At 38.0% G+C, this 21,241-nt stretch overlaps 1 protein-coding gene across 1 annotated transcript; it reads left to right on the forward strand.

Annotated features, from left to right (window-relative positions):
* Positions 1 to 15,363: 15,363 nt before the first annotated feature.
* On the forward strand, positions 15,364 to 16,296 carry LOC118836575 (olfactory receptor 51G1-like). Its single transcript, XM_036743822.1, has one exon. It carries the CDS (start codon positions 15,364 to 15,366, stop codon positions 16,294 to 16,296), a length of 933 nt encoding a protein of 310 aa, XP_036599717.1.
* Positions 16,297 to 21,241: the final 4,945 nt, after the last annotated feature.

A 21,241-nucleotide genomic window follows, 5' to 3' on the forward strand; every position in this document is an offset into this window, starting at 1 on the left:
ACAGTCAGGCATTAATTAGTGAGAGTGATCCAAAATTCTACCTTGAACTTTTTCTTACCATGGAAGTTACTTTAAAATAGGAATTTTCATTTTTTTTCATGTGTGTCATGAGACCACACTTTAGCAGGCAATCTATGGAAGGCTAAGTAAAACCCCCTGCTCAGAATCATAGATGCAAATGCCTAATATACAATGCATAAGAGTACAAAAGAAGTTATAACACAGTGATCAAAACATTAAACTTTTCATTGACCTAAGACCCAAGACCTATTCTGAAACATTATATTAAGACACTGTGGCTATTAACATTGAAGTTTAGCTGTTTTCATAATTTTGTCTTTTTTTTAAAGGAAAAAAATAATTTCCTGTAACTCAGGAAAAATGGGTAGGGTTTATACCTTATTCATATGGCTTTAATGGGACATCACTGTAATGTGGAGGCAAAGTACCTCAGACTATAGTTTTTGTTTTACTGAGGGAAATATATATATATATATATATATATATATATATATATGTATATATATATATGTATATATATATACACACACACACACATATATATACACACACACACATGTATGTATATAAACACACACACTCATATATGTATATGTGGGCATACATATATGTATGACATGCATATATATGTATCTGTGTATCTATGTGTATATATAGGTATATATGTGTATATATGTATATGTATATATGTATATATATGTATATATGTGTATATATGTGTATATATATATATAGGTTGTGTGGGTATTTGTTTGTTTAAAAGTTGAATTTACTCTGCTAATTTTAGGAAGTAATGCCCAATACCATAAAACACATACTGATATTTGACCCAAGAAGAAATGTTGATGGTAACTTTCTGGTGCCAGACAGACAGCTTTTAATGATAATCCTTTCAATGACAATTAAACCACATTTTTAAAGCATGAAACCTATCTTCCTTTCCTTCAGATCGGACTTCTCAGGGTGAAGGGGCTTGTTCAACATATATACCATTAAGCAGATCAGATGAGTGTTCCATCTTGGCCACAATGGTTACGGGAACCTCAGGGCTCTGTCAGAAAAAATGATCCTAAAATGTTATGGTTACAGTTTCTATTTCCAATATTGTAAAATATTTCTCTTCATCCACTTGGCTTGGATAAGATGTTGGGGAATGATATTGATGACATGACTATTACTAATGATGGTAAGAGCACCCTGAAATTGTAAAAGGTACAACATCCAGCCTCTAAAGTTCTTGGTGAATTGGCTGCTCTAAAAAACAAAGAAATTAGCAATAGGACAACACCTGTGGTTGTCAGCAGAGGTTGCCAGGAACATAGGTATGGTGATCCCAATCCAATGATAATATTATTAGTACCTTTTGTTCTATAAGTGCTCTAGATGGGTTTGAGGGAGAGGGAGTCTATGGAATCCTCAAGGCAGTCTGAGCTAGAAAGAGAGTGCTCTTTGGCAGATAGGTACCATTTTACTCCGACATAATACTATTCATAGATTTCAGAGTATGCTAAGGAGACAAGATACATCAATGAATAATGATGATAATAACAGCTAGCATTTTTACAGTGCTTTAAAGTTTGCAAAGAGCTTTATAAATATTATCTCACTGATCCTCGTGACAACTCTGGGATATAGATGATATTGTTATCTCCATTTTACAGATGAGAGCACAAAGGCAGACAGAAGTTAAGGGACATGCCCAGGGTCACACAGCTATCAAGTATCTGAGACTGTATTTGAACTCAGATCTTTCTGAGGCCAGGTCCACAGCTCTATTTACTCTGCCTCTTTGATGCCTCAATGGTAACACAAGAAGCCATGGAAAGACTCAAAAACCTGTTCCTTTAACAAGAGTAGTACCTAAGCATGGCAGTCAGGAAACTACAGTTGGTATCCAGAGAATACTTTTTTTCTGGATTTTTGGCTTTCATTAAAGGGGACTTTCCTAGTAAACAAGTATCAGTCCTTTATGGCTTCAGAAGCAAGAAAAAAAAAAACCTCGTTGTCAGACCTACAAAAGCTCTTTTGCTGGCTTCATTGTTTTTTTAAACAAGATCTTTATTCCTCACCTAAAGATAAAAATTTAAGCATAAAAATACATTGAAGAAGTAGCATATTTGTGGGGATAAGTTTTAATTATAGCATCAACGAGTGTAAGTTGGGACAGTAGAATCTTCATTGTTTTCATGGGGTGGTACCGGTGCCAGGTCCCAGGCACTGCAAACTTTGCTGTATCATTGAGGCTAAGAAAGGAAGCAGAGACTTCAGATTGCAAGCACCAAAGTAAAAATTTTCAATTTTATTGGTGAAATGGCTGTATGGATAAACATAGTTCACAATAAAATAATGTCTGTTCTCTGAACGGTGGATAGACTGAACAGTGACATGCCTTCAGGAAGTAGACATTGTAAAATAAAGGTAGCTGCATAGTACAGTGGATAAAAAGATGGACCTGGAGTCAGGATAACCTGAGTTCAAATTCTGCCTTATATTTACTAGCTGTGTGATGCTGTCACTTAAATTCTGTCAACTTAAGTTTCCTCCTCTGCAAAGTGGGGGTAATAGAAGAACTTACCTCTGAGGATTGTTGTGGGGATTAAATGAGATAATATTTGTAAGGACCTTTGCTAACTTTAAAGTGCTATATAAATACTAGTTATTATTATATCATCTCCCTTTTGCCTTCCTGGATCAGAGGGCCATATTCCATCTCAATACTACCTTAATAAATATTTATTGAATTGATAGGGATTAATATAGAGTCTGGATCTATGGTTTCATTAATATAGCGAAGTCCTGGGAGGGGAAGCTCCGACGAATGGAAGTCATCTTCTCTGTAATTTACAATTTTAGAGAATAGTTTAGAACAGAAGTGCCAAATACTTGTCAGGCCTCCAGCACCTCTAAGTGTGTAGTGAACCAAATTAAAATCTAACTGGTAAATATTTAACAAAATAAATAAAAATACAATGGGACATATATGATGTTAATATGTGGTTTTCTAAGGCAGCAGGTAGCTAGCCTGGATCCTTATGTACAGTTGGGTGGCCCTGTTTCTATTTGAGTTTGGCCCTGCTGATCTAGAGCACTGAGAAATGACTTGCCCATGGCTTCACACATCCAGTTTGTATGAGATATGAACCTAAGTGTTCCTGGCTCTGGGGCCAGCTCTATTCATTATCCCAAGGTGCCAGTTTCTGAAGGTAAGGCACATTTTGTGCTCAGACAGTAGTTCGACTGTGTGCAGTATCTCATTGGAGTAGCAGAATCAGATGGGTGCTGATTTTCAAACAATGGAGCTAATAGCTCAAGCTAATTGAGTGATAACAAGTATACAAGCGGTAACAAGATCTAAGAAGGAAAGCAGAAGACTATTAAAACAAGGGAAGAGAGAGAGGTAGAAGATAAAAGTGACAGGTACAAAGCAACAGGTTGAAGCTACTACACGGAAAAGGAGAGGGAAGCCTGATCCTAAGTAAAGGCTATCAGGGAACCAAGAGGAGAAGTCTCAGAAGATTTGAGGGATAGACCCATTTGGGACATAGGGGTTAGAATGAGGGACCCAGGGTAGGAGAGAGACATAGATCCTGAACAGGACAAACTACTTCTCTCCCTGACACTATAACAGTACCCTGAGGTTCCAGTTCTAGGAACAAACCCTGGGACCCCCATGTAGTTGCAATAGAGGCCAGAACATGATGATTCATTGTAACCTCTCCTCTGGGTTTGAGAAGTGCGCAAGAGACATACTCATCCCTCTAGGACAGAAAACAGATACCTCTACACTCCCCTAGAATTGAGAAGAAAGCTGGAGTCCAGAATGGACGAGTAACAAATTTATTATGTGCGACTCAGGGTTAAAAAGCCTAGGGCAGAGGGGACTCTGGTCTCCATTCTCTCCAAGCCAAGCATAGACAGGGGGAGCATTAGTTTTCAAATCGATTTATAGAACTCTTAAGGTTTCCAAGGAATACCCATGTCCTGACTTTGATATACTGAGCTCCTGTGGTAGCCAGATGGAAAGAAATGGGTAACTATAGAAGTCAAGGGTAGTAGTAGAGACCCAGGATGTACTGCTTATGCAGGAACTAGAGTAAAAAGGATCACATTAGTCATCAGGATCAATGAAGGTTGGTGAATTAAGAAAGGAATATGATAAGACATGGGAAAATGAGTCAAAACTCCAAAGGCTATACGGAACTGGGGCTTGAGCCTTTAATCAGGACTGCAAGGTTAAAAGGGAAAGCACAGGTCACTCCAGGAAGCCTGGACATGAAATCCAGCCACCAATAGCTCTATGATTCCTCCTCCACAGGAAAGGTCAATGATGGAAGGTTATATCTACTTCCCTCCCTTCTAGTCAAGGAAAACTCTAAACCTCAGAAGCAGGAGATTTACCCCAACCTTCAATTTCTTAGTTGAGACAATGGGCATTCTGGTGCCCCAAGAACTGAGCTTCACATATGCCCTTCCTGAGTGTTCTCCAATATATACATGTATATGTAAGTGTGTACAAATATGCACATATGTGCAAGTATATCTCTGCATATATATCCTTTTGTGTGCATAACCACACAAACAGGCACATATACATATGTGTGTATATACACATAAATACATATATGTGTTTATATTTATATATACAGGCATATATCCATACATACATACATGCATACATACATACATATAAAATTATGTAACATAGGAGCTCTGACTTGGATCATTTTTCAAGCCCAGAGATTTAGAGGAGAAATAATGTGATCATGAGAGAGTCTGCCCAAAGTACTAAGCTTAGACTCCTTCTAGGTACAGATGGCCCAAGTGGAGTGGGGGGCTCTATCTAGAGCTTTCCAGTGCCCTTCTCCATGACCACCCTGGAAATTTCTTCCCCAGATGTTCTCAGAACCTTGGTGGAATCAAGAAAATTGAAATCCAGTGACTCACACACTCACCTCTGGAGAGCATACCTTGTCACTCACTAGTTGTAGAGTGAATGAAGGACAGAAATGCCATTGGCCTGGAAAACATCCAGGGCTTTCAGGGCTGACCCTGCTGTGAGACAAACAAGTTTATGCAGTCCTGGTTGTTCTCTCTAAGGAGACTCTCAGACTTAAGAGTCCCAGGAGACCAACTCTAAACTCTAGAGGCATCGGGCTTTATAGCTGTGTTAACTGTGTACATACTAGGCCAGACAGGATGACTCAAACAATAACCTAGTGTGCAGGTGTTAACTAGAAGACAGAGTGGATAGAACATCATGCCTAGAGTAAGGACGACCTAAATCTAAATCTGACCTCAGGCACTGACTAGCTGTGTGATTCTGAATAAGTCACTTAACTTTTGTTTACTTCAGCTTCCTCATCTGCAAAGATGAGGAGAATGATGGCACCTACCTCACAGGGTTGTTGTAGCCCTCAAATGCAATAATTGTTAAGCACTTAGCACGATGCCTGGCACACAGTAAGCACTAAATAAATGTTAATTATCATCATCATCATTAGCTTGATCTGTCCCAACCTTGTCTCAGCCATTAAGGGGTAAAAATAGCTAACAGAGGAAATGTGGACTGAGTCCCATGCGTTTCATAGTCCAGTTAGTGAGACAAGATTCACACAATGCTGTAACTGGAGGAAATGGTGGCAGAAGACAATATATTGGTGCAAATGTCAAGATCCTAAATATGGAGTACAAAGAGGAATGAATGGGGAAGAAAAGGACTTACTCTACCCCAGGCACTATGTTGGAGATACAAATATAAGCAATCAAAGTAGTCCTTGCCCTCAGGAAGTTTACAGTCTAATAGGGGAAGATAATACAAGAGAGAAGTGATCATCAGGGAAGAATATTTTGGTCTTGATGATGAGTGGAGCCATGGACAATTGATTCACTTATCTTTTCCAAGAATGATGGGATTGTTGATTTGCTTTCTTTTCCCAGAGCTAGAGATAGAAAATGTGAGTGTAAAGGGGTAGGGGAGGGTAAAAAGAGGTGATCAAGACATAAAGAAGGAGCGATGCTTAAGCTAGGCAGAGAGTAGCATGGGAGATTTTACTAGATATGGTCAAATGTAATGCATAAGAATCCTAGTGCCTCAGGGCCGGAGCTGGCTTGGGAGAAATTTATGGGAGAAGGAGCAGTTAGAAGATAGAAGGGCTTGAGCTGAATTAGATATTCAGTTCACTCTTTAAAATTAGCTTCACAAAGATTTACATGAACTGATGCTGAGTGAAGTGAGCAGAACTAGAAGAATAGAGTACACAGTAACAGCAACATTGTGCGATAATCAACTATGATAGACTTAGCTCTTCTGAGTAATACAAACATGCCAGAGAATTCCAAAAGACTCTTGATAGAAAATGCTACCCACATCCAGAGAAAGAACTATGGAGTCTGAATACAAATGGAAACATACTATTTTCACTTTTTAAATTTTTTTCTTTCTCATGGTTTTTCCTTTTTGTTCTTATTGTTCTTTCACAACATGACTAAGGTGGAAATATGTTTAACATGGTTGTACACATATAACCTATATCAGATTGCTTGCTGTCTTGGGGAGGGGTGAGGGAAAGGAGTGAGGGAGAAAAAATGGAACTCAAAATTTTACAAAAATGAATGTTGAAAATTATCTTTACTGGTAATTTGAAAAAATAATACTACTAAGGGAAACAAAACAAAACAAAAATCCGTTTAAAACAGTATAGAGGCTGGACAACACAGGAAGAGTGAAGCCATGATTATAATAGGATTGAGAAGGAATGGAACTAATTCTAGGGCCAAAGTATGATGGGTAATAGCACGAGATCTGAAGGAAACATGGAAGTTTCCAGTGACTCTTATGTCTCCTTAACTGCTCACTTCAAATTTCTCTGTGGAATATATGCAGAATAAAGACAGCCATCCCTGAGCTTGGATGGCAAGGATCAAGCTCTCAATGAAGAGGCCCACAGACATAGTAAAAAGTGTTACAAATAGTTGGGATAGTGAGACCATCCAAACCTCCCTTGCTCCTAGCTTTCTTTTGGCCAAGCCTCTCCTGAGACAGAAAGCCTCTTATCTTGGTCTTCAACACCACCCCTTACCTTTTTCCTGAGATTCTGCAATTTCTATGCTGGAGACGTTCATGCTCCATTCATTCACAACCAGGCCTCCCTGGAGGACACGAGTTTTATGTAGGCAGATATATACCAAATACGTACGAAGTAGGTAGAAGAAGGTAACGTTAGAGGAGAAGATAGGATTTTTAAAAATCAGCGTATAATCTAAGTATCACTGGTAGCCATAGCCTCTCCAGTCTCCTTATTTTATATTGGGTTCAAACATAGTACCACTTGATAAGCCGCAAGCCTGATCCCAACAACAGTAACTGCTCTGCCTTCCCCATTCACATTATCTGAACCCTTCAATCCCAACTCCAAGAAGAATCTTATCATATCTCATTAGTGGCAATGGCAACCAGAAATTTAGTAACTCAGGGAAAGCTCCCACATGGGCTGATGTAGTATCCAGGAGACAATTGTTATGTAAAAAATTTATTCGATTGTAGTTTGGAAAAAAACTGTTTTTTAAAGTTTCATTTAACCTACTGATATATATATATATATATATATATATATATATATACACATATATATGCGTATATGTGTGTATATATGTATATATATATATATGTGAAATCAAAGAAAACTTATTTGGAAAATATATCTATATGTAGATGTATATGTATACATAGAGACATATCATCTCTGCCACATACTGGTTGTATGTATACAAAAGCAAATATGAAAACAGACCCTACTCTCTGAGAGATTACCTTCTGCCTAAAAACAGAACCCAGATATTTTGATTATCAGTCAAACACCTTTAAATTGCACCGTGGTGGCTATTTGTGGAGGATGGGCTTTGCAGGGCCTCTTGTAGGAGTAACTGTCAGTTTCTGTGAGAAGTTTCCACACATATAAGACTAATTCTCTGTGCTAAACACCATAAAACTACTGCTCTCTGGAGCTTTTCATGACTGAAATTAAACCTTTTAGATTTTACAATTGTCACTGGTTGTTGTTGTTGTTGTTGTTGTTTTTAAGTTGTGTCTGACTCTTTATGACCACATTTGGGGTTTTCTTAGCAAAGATACTGGCACGGTTTGCCATTTCCTTCTCCAGCTCATTTTTCAGATGAGGAAATGGAGGCAAATAGGGTTAAGTGACTTTCCCAGAGTCACATAGCTACCAAGTTCTCAGGCCAAATTTGAACTCAGGGTGATGAGTCTTCCTGACTACAGGCCCAGCACACTATTCACTGAACCACCTAGCTGCCCATACTGACATATTACACAATAGTGTTGAAGGTGGAGTTTCCTAGATTTCATATTCATGCATACCATATTATCTATGTCTCCTGAGATAACCCTTGTGTAACTACTTTGTTCCCTTTACCCAGGAAGGTATTGGATGCCAAAGCAGGGACTGCGTGGTCCAGGGACTGAAGAATATATAGAGCTTTTTGAGGAAGGCACAAGGAATTTAGAAAGAATTTGATAAGTCATTATATAAGCATATACTGAGCAGTACCGGCAACCTTTGTGCTATAGGAAGGAAAACTGAAGTACCATGAAATGATTGACTAAAGTTACACAGTGACTCATTAATAGACCTGGGACAAGAGCCCAGGTCTTTTGATTGCCTTTCCACTGTTTAAAAAAAAAAAGTTACCAACATTGAACATCATTACAAAGAATCACTTTGTAGCTGTTTACATATAAATAATTGAAATACAGCCTCCAAAATATCATAACTTTTCATTCCCTCACTCTGTGTCAATTGGGATTCATTCCCATTCATTTTTCCTTTATTAAATGGTCAATGGTAAATATATCACATTTTTTTCTATTTCTGCTTTTTCAAATTGGCACTCTTTGACAAAGGCCTTTCCATATTTTCTTTTTGTACTTATCCTTGACAAATTTAACATTATGGTATTCCACTACAGTAATGTACCCCAATTTATTTACACATTTCTGTCTAATTGGGTCCTTAAAGGGTTTTCCAGGTTCTGTAGTTATTTCGAATAAGCTTTGAATGTCTGTAAAGCAATAGCTATTGTTGTTGTTATTTTGAATAATGGTTTATGTTATGTCCTCAAGACTGAGTTATTAAGCCAAAGGATGCAATTAAATTTGTAGCTTTTACTGTATATTGATAGATTATACTTCAAAAGCTATGAAGATAGAGATTACATGACCACAATTCTTAGGTTTTGTGATTTCTGGGGTATCTCCAGCATAGAGATATCCACTGACCTCAGATAGTTCTCCCCATAGACACATCAAGAGCACTCCAGGGATTATGAATGCTCTAAGGAGGTCCCCTCTCTTTTCCTACCTCCTGCTAATGGGGACCAGGAGAGGATGTAAAGTCCCATTCCCTGGTAACAGTCACTGGAAAACATGAGTCTTGGAGATTGAGAACTTCTCCTTCATCTCTTCTGATATCAACCTAGCTTTTTTTTTTTCATACCTGACTCCACAGGTAAGTGACCTATCTGTCACAAGGAGATAGGACCTATCTCCAGATAGCGATTAATCTGGGGGAATAGACCTTTCCATTCAGAACACTTTCCCTCAGCCAAGTCCATGTAAGGGAGAAACCACTGGAGTCTTAATTGTGATAGTTAATAATTTTAACATTTAAACTCCTTATAATAAAACATTCATACTTTGAAAATAACCTACAGATTTCTAGGTTTACATATGGGTGTGAGGATGTTAGTAAATGAGATCTATAGAGGCAGCTTGGAATAGTGGGAAGAGGGAAGGACCCAGAGGGAGAGAAGACGTGTTTGAATTCCATCTGTGATTGCTGGCAGAATTATTTTTATAATATCAAAAGATTCAGTGCTGGAATGGGTCTTAAAATTCAACCTTATTTTACAGATGAGGTGATTGAAGTTCATAGAGGTTAAATGATTTGCTGAAGGTCATATAGGTAGGATTTGACATAGGTCATCTTGTTCCAAATCCAGAGTCCTTCCCAATAAAACACATTGCCTTTTATAACCTTCATTTATCTCAGGGACATGAGATTGGCTTTATTTTGTTTTTTAGAATCATCAAATGTAAAAACAAAAATAAAAGAATGAATCAATGTCAAAAATATTTATTATTTCCTTACTATGTACCAGACTCTGCTAAGCATTAAGGATGCAAATGTAAGCAAACAGAATCGTTCCTGCCCATAAATTCTAAGGGGGCCTTAATTCTAAGGGGAAAAGACTATATGCAGTTTGAAGGGGTTAGAGTAAATATGAGCATAGTAATTCAAGCAGAGGAATGACTGGGAAGTGATAGTTGTGGATTTGGGTAAGGGCAAAATTAAGTGAAAACTCATCAGTCAAGGCCAGGATTCCAAAGTTTTGGCCATCAGTTCAAGCAGGAGAAGGAAGAGCAGGAAAAAACTGGAGTGAAGGAGGCATGACATTCACAAATGAGGAAACGGAGGACAGAAGGGACTTACCTAATATACCAAAGCAAGTCAAAACAGATGCAAGACCTGACCCCTTCATTTTACAGATGAGGCAATGCTCCACAAGGTCCAGCAACTTGCCTGATGTCACACAATTAATAAGTGGTAGATATGGAACTAAATTGGGATCACTTTTAATTATTAAATTAAAGATTGGCAAAAATAAATATTTTAATATGCAAAGAGCAAAAAAAGACTATATGAAATTATGAACTTATTTTATGTTCACACATACACACACAAGACCAGGAGCCCTGCATCTTGATGCTAAATACAGTATCCATATCTCCAGTATGAAAAGAGATATAAAAACTGAAAATGGGGACTATGTTAGCTGCTCCTGGGCAATTGGTGGGGACTCATTAAATACTTTTGCCTAAAAAGACTCAAGCCTAAACACTTGTTTGATTCCTTGGAGGGTGAATTAACTATTTGCAGAATTAATGGACTTTCTGGCTCTCTTCTATTAGACTGCTGCCAAACTTTCAATAAGCCTTTCAAGACCGATAAGCAGAAAGGTGAGAACTTTCTCCTACCTTCTCTATTCTTTGTCCTCTTTGTTTAAAACTTAATGTAGGCCTAGAGTTCACTATGTGAAAGAATTATATTGAGTCATGCCCCAACCTTGATCTCGTTCCCAAACTTCTAAGCTTGGGTTTGCCTTTGGAGCAAAATGGAAAAGGAAAGAAGATAGATGTGTTTGAGGAAGACATCTAGGGTGCTTAAGAGTTGTTAGTGTCGCCCTTAATTGGTTAAAGGAGACAAACAAGCTAGGTGATATATAAATTCATAGTGTTTCTTCCCTTACAGCTAGCTTTCTTGTACGTACAAGGAGCCAGAGCATAAGTTCTGACTGAACAAAAGAATGAGAAGGTTTAAAAACATTTTTAGTCCCAACTCAGTATGCCTGTGTTACTCAATTTTATAATCCCCATGCATGTTTAACCATGATACAAGAAAAGGGCTTTTCTTAATTGAATAGGTTGTAAATACAATAAAATAAGAGAGTTGATGAAGTTTCAATTGAAATTACAACCCAGGATCTCTATGTTTAATTTACCATCAACACACCATAACATAGCATATGCCCATAAAAGAAGAAGAAGTCACATTATTAAAGACAATGTCTAGGGTTAAGAATCTCATCCTTAATGGCTAATAGACAGAGGAGAGAATGCTCTTAAGTTAGCTGATCTGGCCTTGTTGATGTAGGAAGAGGTATTCTTTGAGTTTACTCAGAGAATAAAGAGATTGTTAGGTTCAGACTGTTCTTCTGGTCAATCAGTTCAGGCCCTTCTTCTGGTTGATTATTAGTTCAGGTGCTGGCCCTTATTGAAGTTACCAAATTCATATTAAATGATTATCATTAGCAATGAGAAATGTTTGTGTGAGTTGGGGTCAGGATAGACTACTAGTCTAAAGAATAAAAGTGTCACAGTTCCTGAAATCTCATTGTAACCCATCAGCCAAGTGAATGAAACAGTCACTCAGTCAACATCAGTCCATCAATAAATATTTATTAAGCACTTATATTGTTTCTGGAACAATGCTAAATACCGAGAATACAAAAAAACGCAATGCAAAAAAAAACAAACAAACAAAAAAAACGAAACCCAAAGTCTTTGTGGGCTATATAAGGTAGAAAGAGTGGAATGGAAAAGGGCAATGATTACAGTAAATTTGTTCATTACAGAAATTTGTTCATGATATTAACTCTGTTCCAGAGTATGCATTTTGAGGGACTAGCATTTCAGAACTCCAGAATCTCCTTTGTAGTTGTTGGGAATGAGGGAGTGGCAGTGAGGATGGTCTTTGCATATCAGTGGCTGGAGATTCCAAATCAGTTGGATGACTGTGGGATTATGCTAACTATTGAAGAATGATTCCAGGAAGAGTATCAGTAGCAGGGTAAAGGGCCACTGAAAGAGGCAGGAGATTATACTTCAAGGTCTTCCCTTCAAGTCAAAGCTTGTGGCAAGTGGTGATGTTATTTTTTGTGAGGCCCTGAGAAGCTAGCTTTATAGGGGAGAGAAATAGAGGTCTTAGGCTGGGAAATATGAGAGCCCTATTATGAAATAGCTAAAGTCTGTGAAAGTTAGGCCCTGGGAACTAGAAGCCAAGCAGTGAATGGTGAGGTCTTGGCCCAGTATGAGCCCTGATGGCCCAGTGCTAGAGGAGGCCCTGGAGACTGCAAGGCAATATCCACCAACCTTCTGTAAACAATATGAATCCTGTTCCTATCAATTCCCTAGGGCCTGCAGGTGTCTATTCCTTTTTTAATCCTTATATAATATAGGCTAGCCACTAGCCCTTTGAAGTTGAAGGTGAATACCCATCATCTTATATGAATCTTGTTCTTATGAATTGCCAGGCTCCTAGATATAGTTCTCTGGTGTCTAAAATAAGAATTTTATTATTTTTTTCTCTTTAATACTCACAAAGAATTAGGAGGGAAGCAGAAAATTGGGAGAAAATCTTTGCAACTAGTATCTCTGATAAAGGCCTCATTTCTAAAATATACAGGGAACTGAGCCAAATATATAGGAATACAAGCCATTCCCCAATTGAGAAATGGTCAAAGGATATGAACAGGCAGTTTTCAGAGGAAGAAATTAAAGCTATCTATAGGCATATGAAAAAATGCTCTGGATCACTACTGATTACAGAAATGAAAATCAAAACAACCCTTAGATACCACATCTCTCCTGTCAGATTGGCTAAAATAACAAAACAGGAAAATGACAAATGCTGGAAAGGATGTGGGGAAATTGGAACATTGTTGCATTGCTGGTGGAGTTGTGAGCTAATCCAGCCATTTTGGAGAGCAGTTTGGAACTATGCCCAAAGGGCTATAGAAATGTTCATACCCTTTGACCCAGCAATACCACTTCTAGGGTTGTATCCCAAAGAAATCACACAAGCGGGAAAAGGACCCATATGTACAAGGATATTTATAGCAGCTCTTTTTGTGGTAGCCAAGAATTGGAAATCAAAGGGATGCCCATCAATTGGGGAATGGCTGAACAAGCGGTGGTATAGGAAGGTGATGGAATACTATTGTGCCATAAGAAATGGGGATGATGCAGACTTCATAACAACCTGGAAAAACCTACACGACATAATGCTGAGTGAGCGGAGCAGAGCCAGGAGAACGTTGTGCACAGCCACAGATATATGGATTCCGTGAGGACCAACCCTGACATACTTTGCTCTTCTCAGCAACCTAAGGTGCAAGGACAACTCCAGGGGACTCACGATGGAGAATTCTATCTTCATCCAGAGAAAGAACTGTGAAGTTTGAATACAGATCGAGGAGCACTACATGCTCGCCTTTTTTGTTTCTCTTTTGTTTTTGTTTTTGGGTTGTTTTTTTTTTTTTTTTGTTCTGTTTCTTCTTTCTCATGATTCATTCCATTGGTCATAATTCTTCTCCACAACTGGACTAGTGCATAAATTAATTCATTGCGAAGTTATACATGATAGTTATATGAGATTCCATGCCGTCTTGGGGAGGGAGGGGGGAGGGAGGGGAGAAAATCTGGAACTCAAAACTATGTAGAACCGTGTGTGGTAAACTAAAAATAAATAAGTAAATTTAAAAAAAATATTCACAAAGATGATATACAATGTTCATTACAGCTGCTTCCCAGGGAAAATTAGTAAGTTACAGCACAATATTCTCAGAGGAATGTGAACTCTGTTTCCTCTTCATCATGAATTTACATACTTAACAAGAGGATATCTTGAAAGATCCAAAGAACTGGCCACCATTCTGTGGAGGGACATGTATTTACCAGGGTTATGAGAAGAGCTTCATACTTCTAAAGAAGGCAAACATTCTTTGTCTTGTTAGGAAGCTCTCTCCCTTTTTTCTGACTAATTTCATGGGAAAGAGTAGAAATATTTACCAACACTACATAATAAGTTTATGACTACAAGACAGAGATATGAAAATAATTTCAGGCACATTAACAAGGTACAGAATAATATTTCTCTTGATTGAAGGTGTCAGCAATGGCAAGATTGAATTCATTTATTAAACAAATTCCTCTCATTGGCATTTAAAGCTCTTTAAAATCCGGCTCTAGCTTATTTTTGAGTTAATTGAACATTACTCACCTTCATACACACTGTGATCCAGGCAAATTGGCCTGGTTGCTGCTCCCTATATACAACATTCCATCTCCCACCTTGATGATTGTGCATAGGTTATCTCACAAGCCTGGAATACTCTCCCTCTGAGCCTCTTGGAATCACTAGCTCCTTCCAATGCTTAGCTCAAATTTCACCTCTTTTAGATCTTCCTTATTTCTTTAGTTACTGGTAGTACTCCCCACCATTACTATGGTATTGTTATTATATAACCTCTATTTACCTGTGAACACAGTATCAAACCCCTCTGCTCCGCACCTGGACTATGTAAACTCTTTAAGGTGAGGGAATGTCTCACTTCTGTGTTGCTATCCACTGATTAACACAATACCTTGCACACAGTGGGCTCTTACTAACTGCTTATTGACTGAGCATCTAATTTGGATACAGCTTGGAGCTAAGGGCTACAAATATAGGAAAATGTAATTTTTCCTAGTTGTCTTCACTACTTATTATTTATATGCTAGTTTTTGCCACTGTGCTTGACTCACAATTCACCTCTGACAGTATAAGAACAGGTATATCTGTATAGTGACCATCACAAAGCCTCACACAAATAGATGGCAAGGAAAGCCTGCTTAGAAGAAATAATGATAATAAGGCAGACTAACTCTTGCCTCTCTTACTGTAGGGACCCAGGACTTAGAGAATGCTACACTGACATCTGACTATGATGACTTCATTCAACAACAGTCACTTCAGACCCTTTCTTCTGACTGGGTTTCCTGGTTGGGAACCATCTCATCCACATATCTCTATAGTGTTCTGCTTTCTTTACTTGACTGCCATTGTGGGCAACGGAGCCATCCTGGTAGTGATCTGGGAGGAACAGACGCTGCATGAGCCTATGTACCTCTTCCTTTCCATGCTAGCAGCCAGTGACCTGGGCATCTGTGCCACTACCCTGCCCACCTTGCTCAAGCTCTTCTGGTTTAATGTCCGTGAAATCAACTTTGATGCCTGCCTTGTCCAGATGTATTTCATCCATGTCTTCTCCCTCATGGAGTCAGGCATCCTCGTATCCATGGCTTTTGATCGCTATGTGACTATCTCTAATCCTCTCCAGTATACAGCTATCCTGACTAATTCCACCATTATGAAAATTGGCTTAGGAATCCTGGTTCGAGCTGTCTTAGCAATCTTCCCAGCACCATGGCTCATTAGGCAAATTAAATTTTGTAAGGCCAATGTCCTTTCCCATTCCTATTGCCTGCACCCAGACATCATTAAGCTTTCTTGCTCTGACAATTGGATCAGCATCATCACTGGCCTCATCGTCATCATCTTTACCTTTGTTATGGACTCTCTGTTCATCCTTCTTTCCTACCTGAAGATCTTCATCATGGTTCTGGGCATTGCCTCTCATGAGGAGCAGCTCAAGGCCCTCAATACCTGTGTCTCCCACATCTGTGCTGTCTTGCTGGTGTACATCCCCATGCTGGGTGTATCCATCATCCACTGCTTTGGGAAGTACCTCCCTCCTGTGATTCACATCATTATGGGTTATGTCTACTTGCTGATTCTCCCTGTTCTCAACCCCATTGTCTACTGTATCAAGAACAATCAAATTCGCACCCATGTCCTTAGGCTCTTTCAGGCAAAATAGGAGGAAAGAAAGCAACAGTTGCTCAGAGGCAAGGGAGAGAAACTTACGCTAATAGTAATTATTACCTAATAGCTAATAGTCTCTGATTCACTAAAATAGTAACCTAGTAGAAATAAGGAAGGCCCTGGAGATAATGATATCACTGTTATGTTCATGTTTTTTGATAAATTGATAAATGGTGTGCCTATCTATTGGATTCCATGAATTTCATGAAAATTTAATTTGAAAGACCTACTGATCACCTGACTATCATGTTAGCATTTCTCTAGGTCATTGATTGCTACATTAGCCATCTATTAGTATGGTAACAATCTAACAACTTTGACTCATAGATAGCAAACAGATCATTAAAATTATAGTGTTTTGTTAATAAATAATTGCTTCCATGAAATCTTAGGAGTAGATTTCCAAAGAAGCAATCCTCTTTAGAGAAAACCTCAAGGATACTTTGAAATATCCATGAATGAAACCTCAGCCTTCAGGAATGCCGTTACCTTCCTCCCATGACAATTTCAGAAATTTCTAAATTTCACCATATGAGTATAGGAAAAAAAAAACAACAAAACAACATGTCTCAGCCCTAGCATCCCTATCTATTCTATGTGCACATGTAATTGAAATACTGCACAATCATTTTCATGAGAGCCTCATTGCATTTTATATAATTAATACATCAAGATCCGTGGGGATGAAGAAATCCTACTGTGTATTATGTTTCTTTTTCCACTGTGCTACACACATTCGTCTCATGGTCACCCTTAGGTTTCTGTGTCTGTGCTGGTAGTGACTTCATGGTCTTTGTAATCTGGTAAGAAGAGGACAAAAGCAGAGATTATTATAATAAAAAATATGTACAATATTTAAGCAAATATATTGGGATTGATGACAGTTGTTGTTGGAAATATCCTGTAGCCTCCGTTTACCCACTATGTACCTGTGTTTTGCCCTTTGTAGCAGTCAGAAATTGGAATCATCAAAGATGATACTTCAAGATACAGCATCACCATGAAAACATATAAGTCTGCTTTAATTTTTTTATAAGAGAACTATCCTGAAAATACATGCATATTACTATGTGGATTGGAGAGAATTATTTTCCTATGCTTTATTTTGGATTGTCATGTCTTAAAGCTGAGGGAAACTCTCTTTGTAAATAAATCCATTCTATTCTGGTTAGGAAGATGGTGTCTGAGCGTATTATTTGGATTTTTATATCATGACTTAAAATATAGGATTGCTGACCAAGAAGGGAGGACTTAACAAGAATACCTGTGCTTGGAGTCTTACAAAGCTAACAAGAAGGGCTTTAATATAAATATAACAGTAACATAACGATATTTCCTATGTAAAATTTACCAAGATAGACATTATAGAGAGTAGAGAAGATGTAGTAAGAAAGATAATAGCACAATGTCTGGGAATTTACTTTTTCCAGGAGAAACTCACTGATTATTTCTCTTTTTGTTCCTTCTTCTACTGTGAAGGCAACTTCACCAAGGATGGATCCAGGCTGGGATACAGGAGAATCCGGCCATTAATGAGCTGGAGGTAGAAGAGGTAGGATGGCAGAAGTCATAATTAAGGTATGAGAGGTAGCAGAGCTACACTTGAAGGAAAGCAGGTGATTAGGGCTTGGAGTCTCCATCTAGTTTCATTAATCATTACTTTGTTTATTCATCTAACATTTATTAAATATGAATTGTGTACATAGCAGGGAAAATACAGTATTAGGTAAGACAATGACGCTGATCTCATGGTCCTTACAGTCTTGTAAAAAAAGGACAAAAGCAAAGAAGATGATGATGATGGTGGTGGTGATGATGATGAAGATGATGACGATAATGATGATAAAGATAAAGATAAATGCAATACATACCATATTTAAGCAAGTATATTGGGATTGACCACACTTCACTTATAGGTCACCCTGCATTCTGCCACTTACCTGGTCCCATATTTAATTTTGTCATTTTGAGGTATAGAATCATCCAGGGATTATGTTTTGATAATTCCTCATTAATGAATAAATTTGCATCCTCTTTTTTATTTGTTCATTTTTATTTCATTTGTTTTCACTTGAACCCCTATGCAATTTTTTTATTAAATTAGAAAAAAAAAAACTTCCTTTCCTAATAGTACTCTCTACCTACATATTAAACTCCCTAATGTTTTATGATTAAATATTGCATTTACTAAATATATACTTTACTAATATATGAAATAAAATGAAATAAAGACATAAGTAAGTATTCACAATATTTTACCTGTGCAAAAGATCACATTCAGACTTATTTTAAACCCTCAGTATTAGAAGAAATGGCTTCATTCACTTCTAATAATATAATTACATCATTTCAGTTCATTCAATATATGAGTTAAAATCTCCCAAGAATACTCCTATTTCTCCTCAGGAATTAGATTTACCTTCTCTCAGGAAATAAATTGCCTAAGTTCTTTTTTCCCACCTCTTCAGCTATCATAAGGAACATTTTTTTTTCAGAATATACTATAAACCGTGACTTTTTCACAGATTCTTAGTAAAGCTATGAATATTTACCATCCAGTCAAAATCCTGGTAGCTATGATCTACAGATACCGAGGCTACTCCCCTTCCTCAATTAATTTGGTACTTAACTCAATATTTTTCTTTCCTCCCTAACTCCTAATCCCATACTAGGAAACTTCAACATACCTATTTATTTTTTCTCAGACTCCCTAACTACATAGATCCTCAAAGGACTTACAAAGAAATATGTTTGGTATGACTACACATGTATAACCTATGCCAAATTGCTTGCCATCTTAATGAGGAGGGAAGGGAAGAAGAAGAGAATTTTGAACTCAAAGTTTGAAAAAAAATGTTAAAATTGTTTTTACATATAATTGGGAAAAATTAAATATTAAATAAGATTTAAAAGGAGGGAAAAGACCTATTTGTACAAAAATATTCAAGGCAGCTCTTTGTAGTGACTAACAACTGGAAATCAAGGGGATGCCCATCACTTGTGGAATGGCTGAACAAGCTGTGGTATATGATTGTGATGGAATTTTATTGTGCTACAAGAAATGACAAGCAGAATGATTTCAGAAAAAAAAAACCCAGAAAGACTTACGTTAATTGATGCAGCATGAAGTGAGCAGAACCAAGAGAACATTATACACAGTAACATCAATATTCTTTGTTGAAAAACTGTGAATGACTTAGATATTCTGGGCAATACAATTATCCAAGAGAATCCCAAAGGACTCACAATGAAACATGCTATTTGCCTCTAGAGAGAGAACTGATATTGTCTGAATATAAACTGAAGCATTCTGTTTTCCACTTTGTTTTTTTTCTTTCATTCTTTGTTTTTAATTTAATTCTTCTTATACAAAATGACTAACATGACAACGTTTCACATGATTGCATAGATATAACCTATATTGGATTGCTTACCATCTCAGGGAGAAGGGAGGGAAGAAGAGAGGGAAGGAAGAAAGGATAGAATCTGGAACTCAAAACATTTTTAAATGCGTAAAAGTTATTTTAACATGTAATTTGGGAAAACACAAATATTATTTAAAAAAGAAAAAAACAGTTCCAAAAGCATCTATTAAGCATCACCTATGTGCAGGACATTATTATACATGCTGGATATACAAAGATAAGATCAACACAATGTGATACTTCAAGGACCTTGCATTCTACTGGAGGTAACTCAATTGACATAGGTAGAGAAATACAAAATAATATGAGCACAGAGTAAGCAGTAAGAACTTGGGGGATCAAAAATAAGATATAACAACTAACTGAGTCCTGAGGAAAGCTAAATCTGCTAAGAGTGGAGGTGAAGAGGGAGTACTTTCTAAGCAAAGAGACCAGTAGGTTATCAAAAGACAGAGAAATAAAGGTTTGAAATGTTGAGCTCACGGAAGAACAAGTGAGCTTGTTTCACAGTAAAAGTAGAATGTGTCAAGTGGAGTAAGATAGTTTTCTAGAAAGGTGAGTTGGAATTCAATTATGAAGAACTTTTAATGCTAACATAAAGGCTTTATGTTTTATCTTAGAGGCAATAAGGAACCACTAAAAATACTTGAGCAAGGAAACAACAAGGCTACATCTCAATTTTCTAAAGATTATCTTGGTAGTGGCAAAGAAGATTGATCAGAAAGGAGAGATATTGAGGGCGGGGCCAAGATGGTGGTTGGAAAGCAGGGACTTGCATGGGCTCCCCTCCAGGTCCCTCCAAACATGTATAAAAATGGCTCTGAACATATTCTAGAACTGCAGAATCCCAAAATAGCAGAGGGAAGCAGGGCTCCAACCCAGGACAGCCTGGATGGTCATGGGGTAAGGTCTAACACACACAGAGCTGAGAGCAGAGCAGAGCAGAGCTCGGCATGGGCGGCGGCAGGACCAACCAGACCAGGAGCAGGGTGGAACAGGCCCTAGTGCCCTGAATCAGAAAGCTGTAGCAGTTACCAGACTTGTCAACCTACAAACACCAAAGAAAACAGAGAAGGTTAGTGGGAAAAGCTGTGGAGGACAGAGTGCAAGGAATTTGTAACTTGGCCACAGCCTCAGGGACAGCAGGTGTGGTGCAACTACTGAACTTAAGCTGCAGTTGCTTCCAGCCCCAGGCCTACCTATTGGGAGGAATGAAGTGGCGGATCAGAGCTAGAGTGCAGAGCCTGCTTAAGACCTGAGTCAGGTCCAGGTTGGTGGTTCTTGGGGGAAGAGGAGCACTGGTGTGGCAGAGCTGGCTGTATAGAAGTAGCTCTGAAAACAACAGCACATCCCCTCAAGCTTGGAACAAAGAACTCTTTACTCTACAAGCAGTCACACTCTGACAAAAAACTCAAGGGTCAAGTAAGTTGGCTGGGAACATGGCCAGGCAGTGAAAAACAGACTCAGGTTCAGACTCAGACTTTGGAATCTTTCTTTGGGGAAAAAGAAGACCAA

The sequence above is a fragment of the Trichosurus vulpecula genome, chromosome 2 (genome assembly GCF_011100635.1).
Source record: "Trichosurus vulpecula isolate mTriVul1 chromosome 2, mTriVul1.pri, whole genome shotgun sequence".
Taxonomy (NCBI): Eukaryota; Metazoa; Chordata; class Mammalia; order Diprotodontia; family Phalangeridae; genus Trichosurus; species Trichosurus vulpecula.

Bases quoted from the DNA above. Each gene is read 5' to 3' on its own strand.
- LOC118836575 (XM_036743822.1), top strand. From the start codon at position 15,364: ATGACTTCATTCAACAACAGTCACTTCAGACCCTTTCTTCTGACTGGG.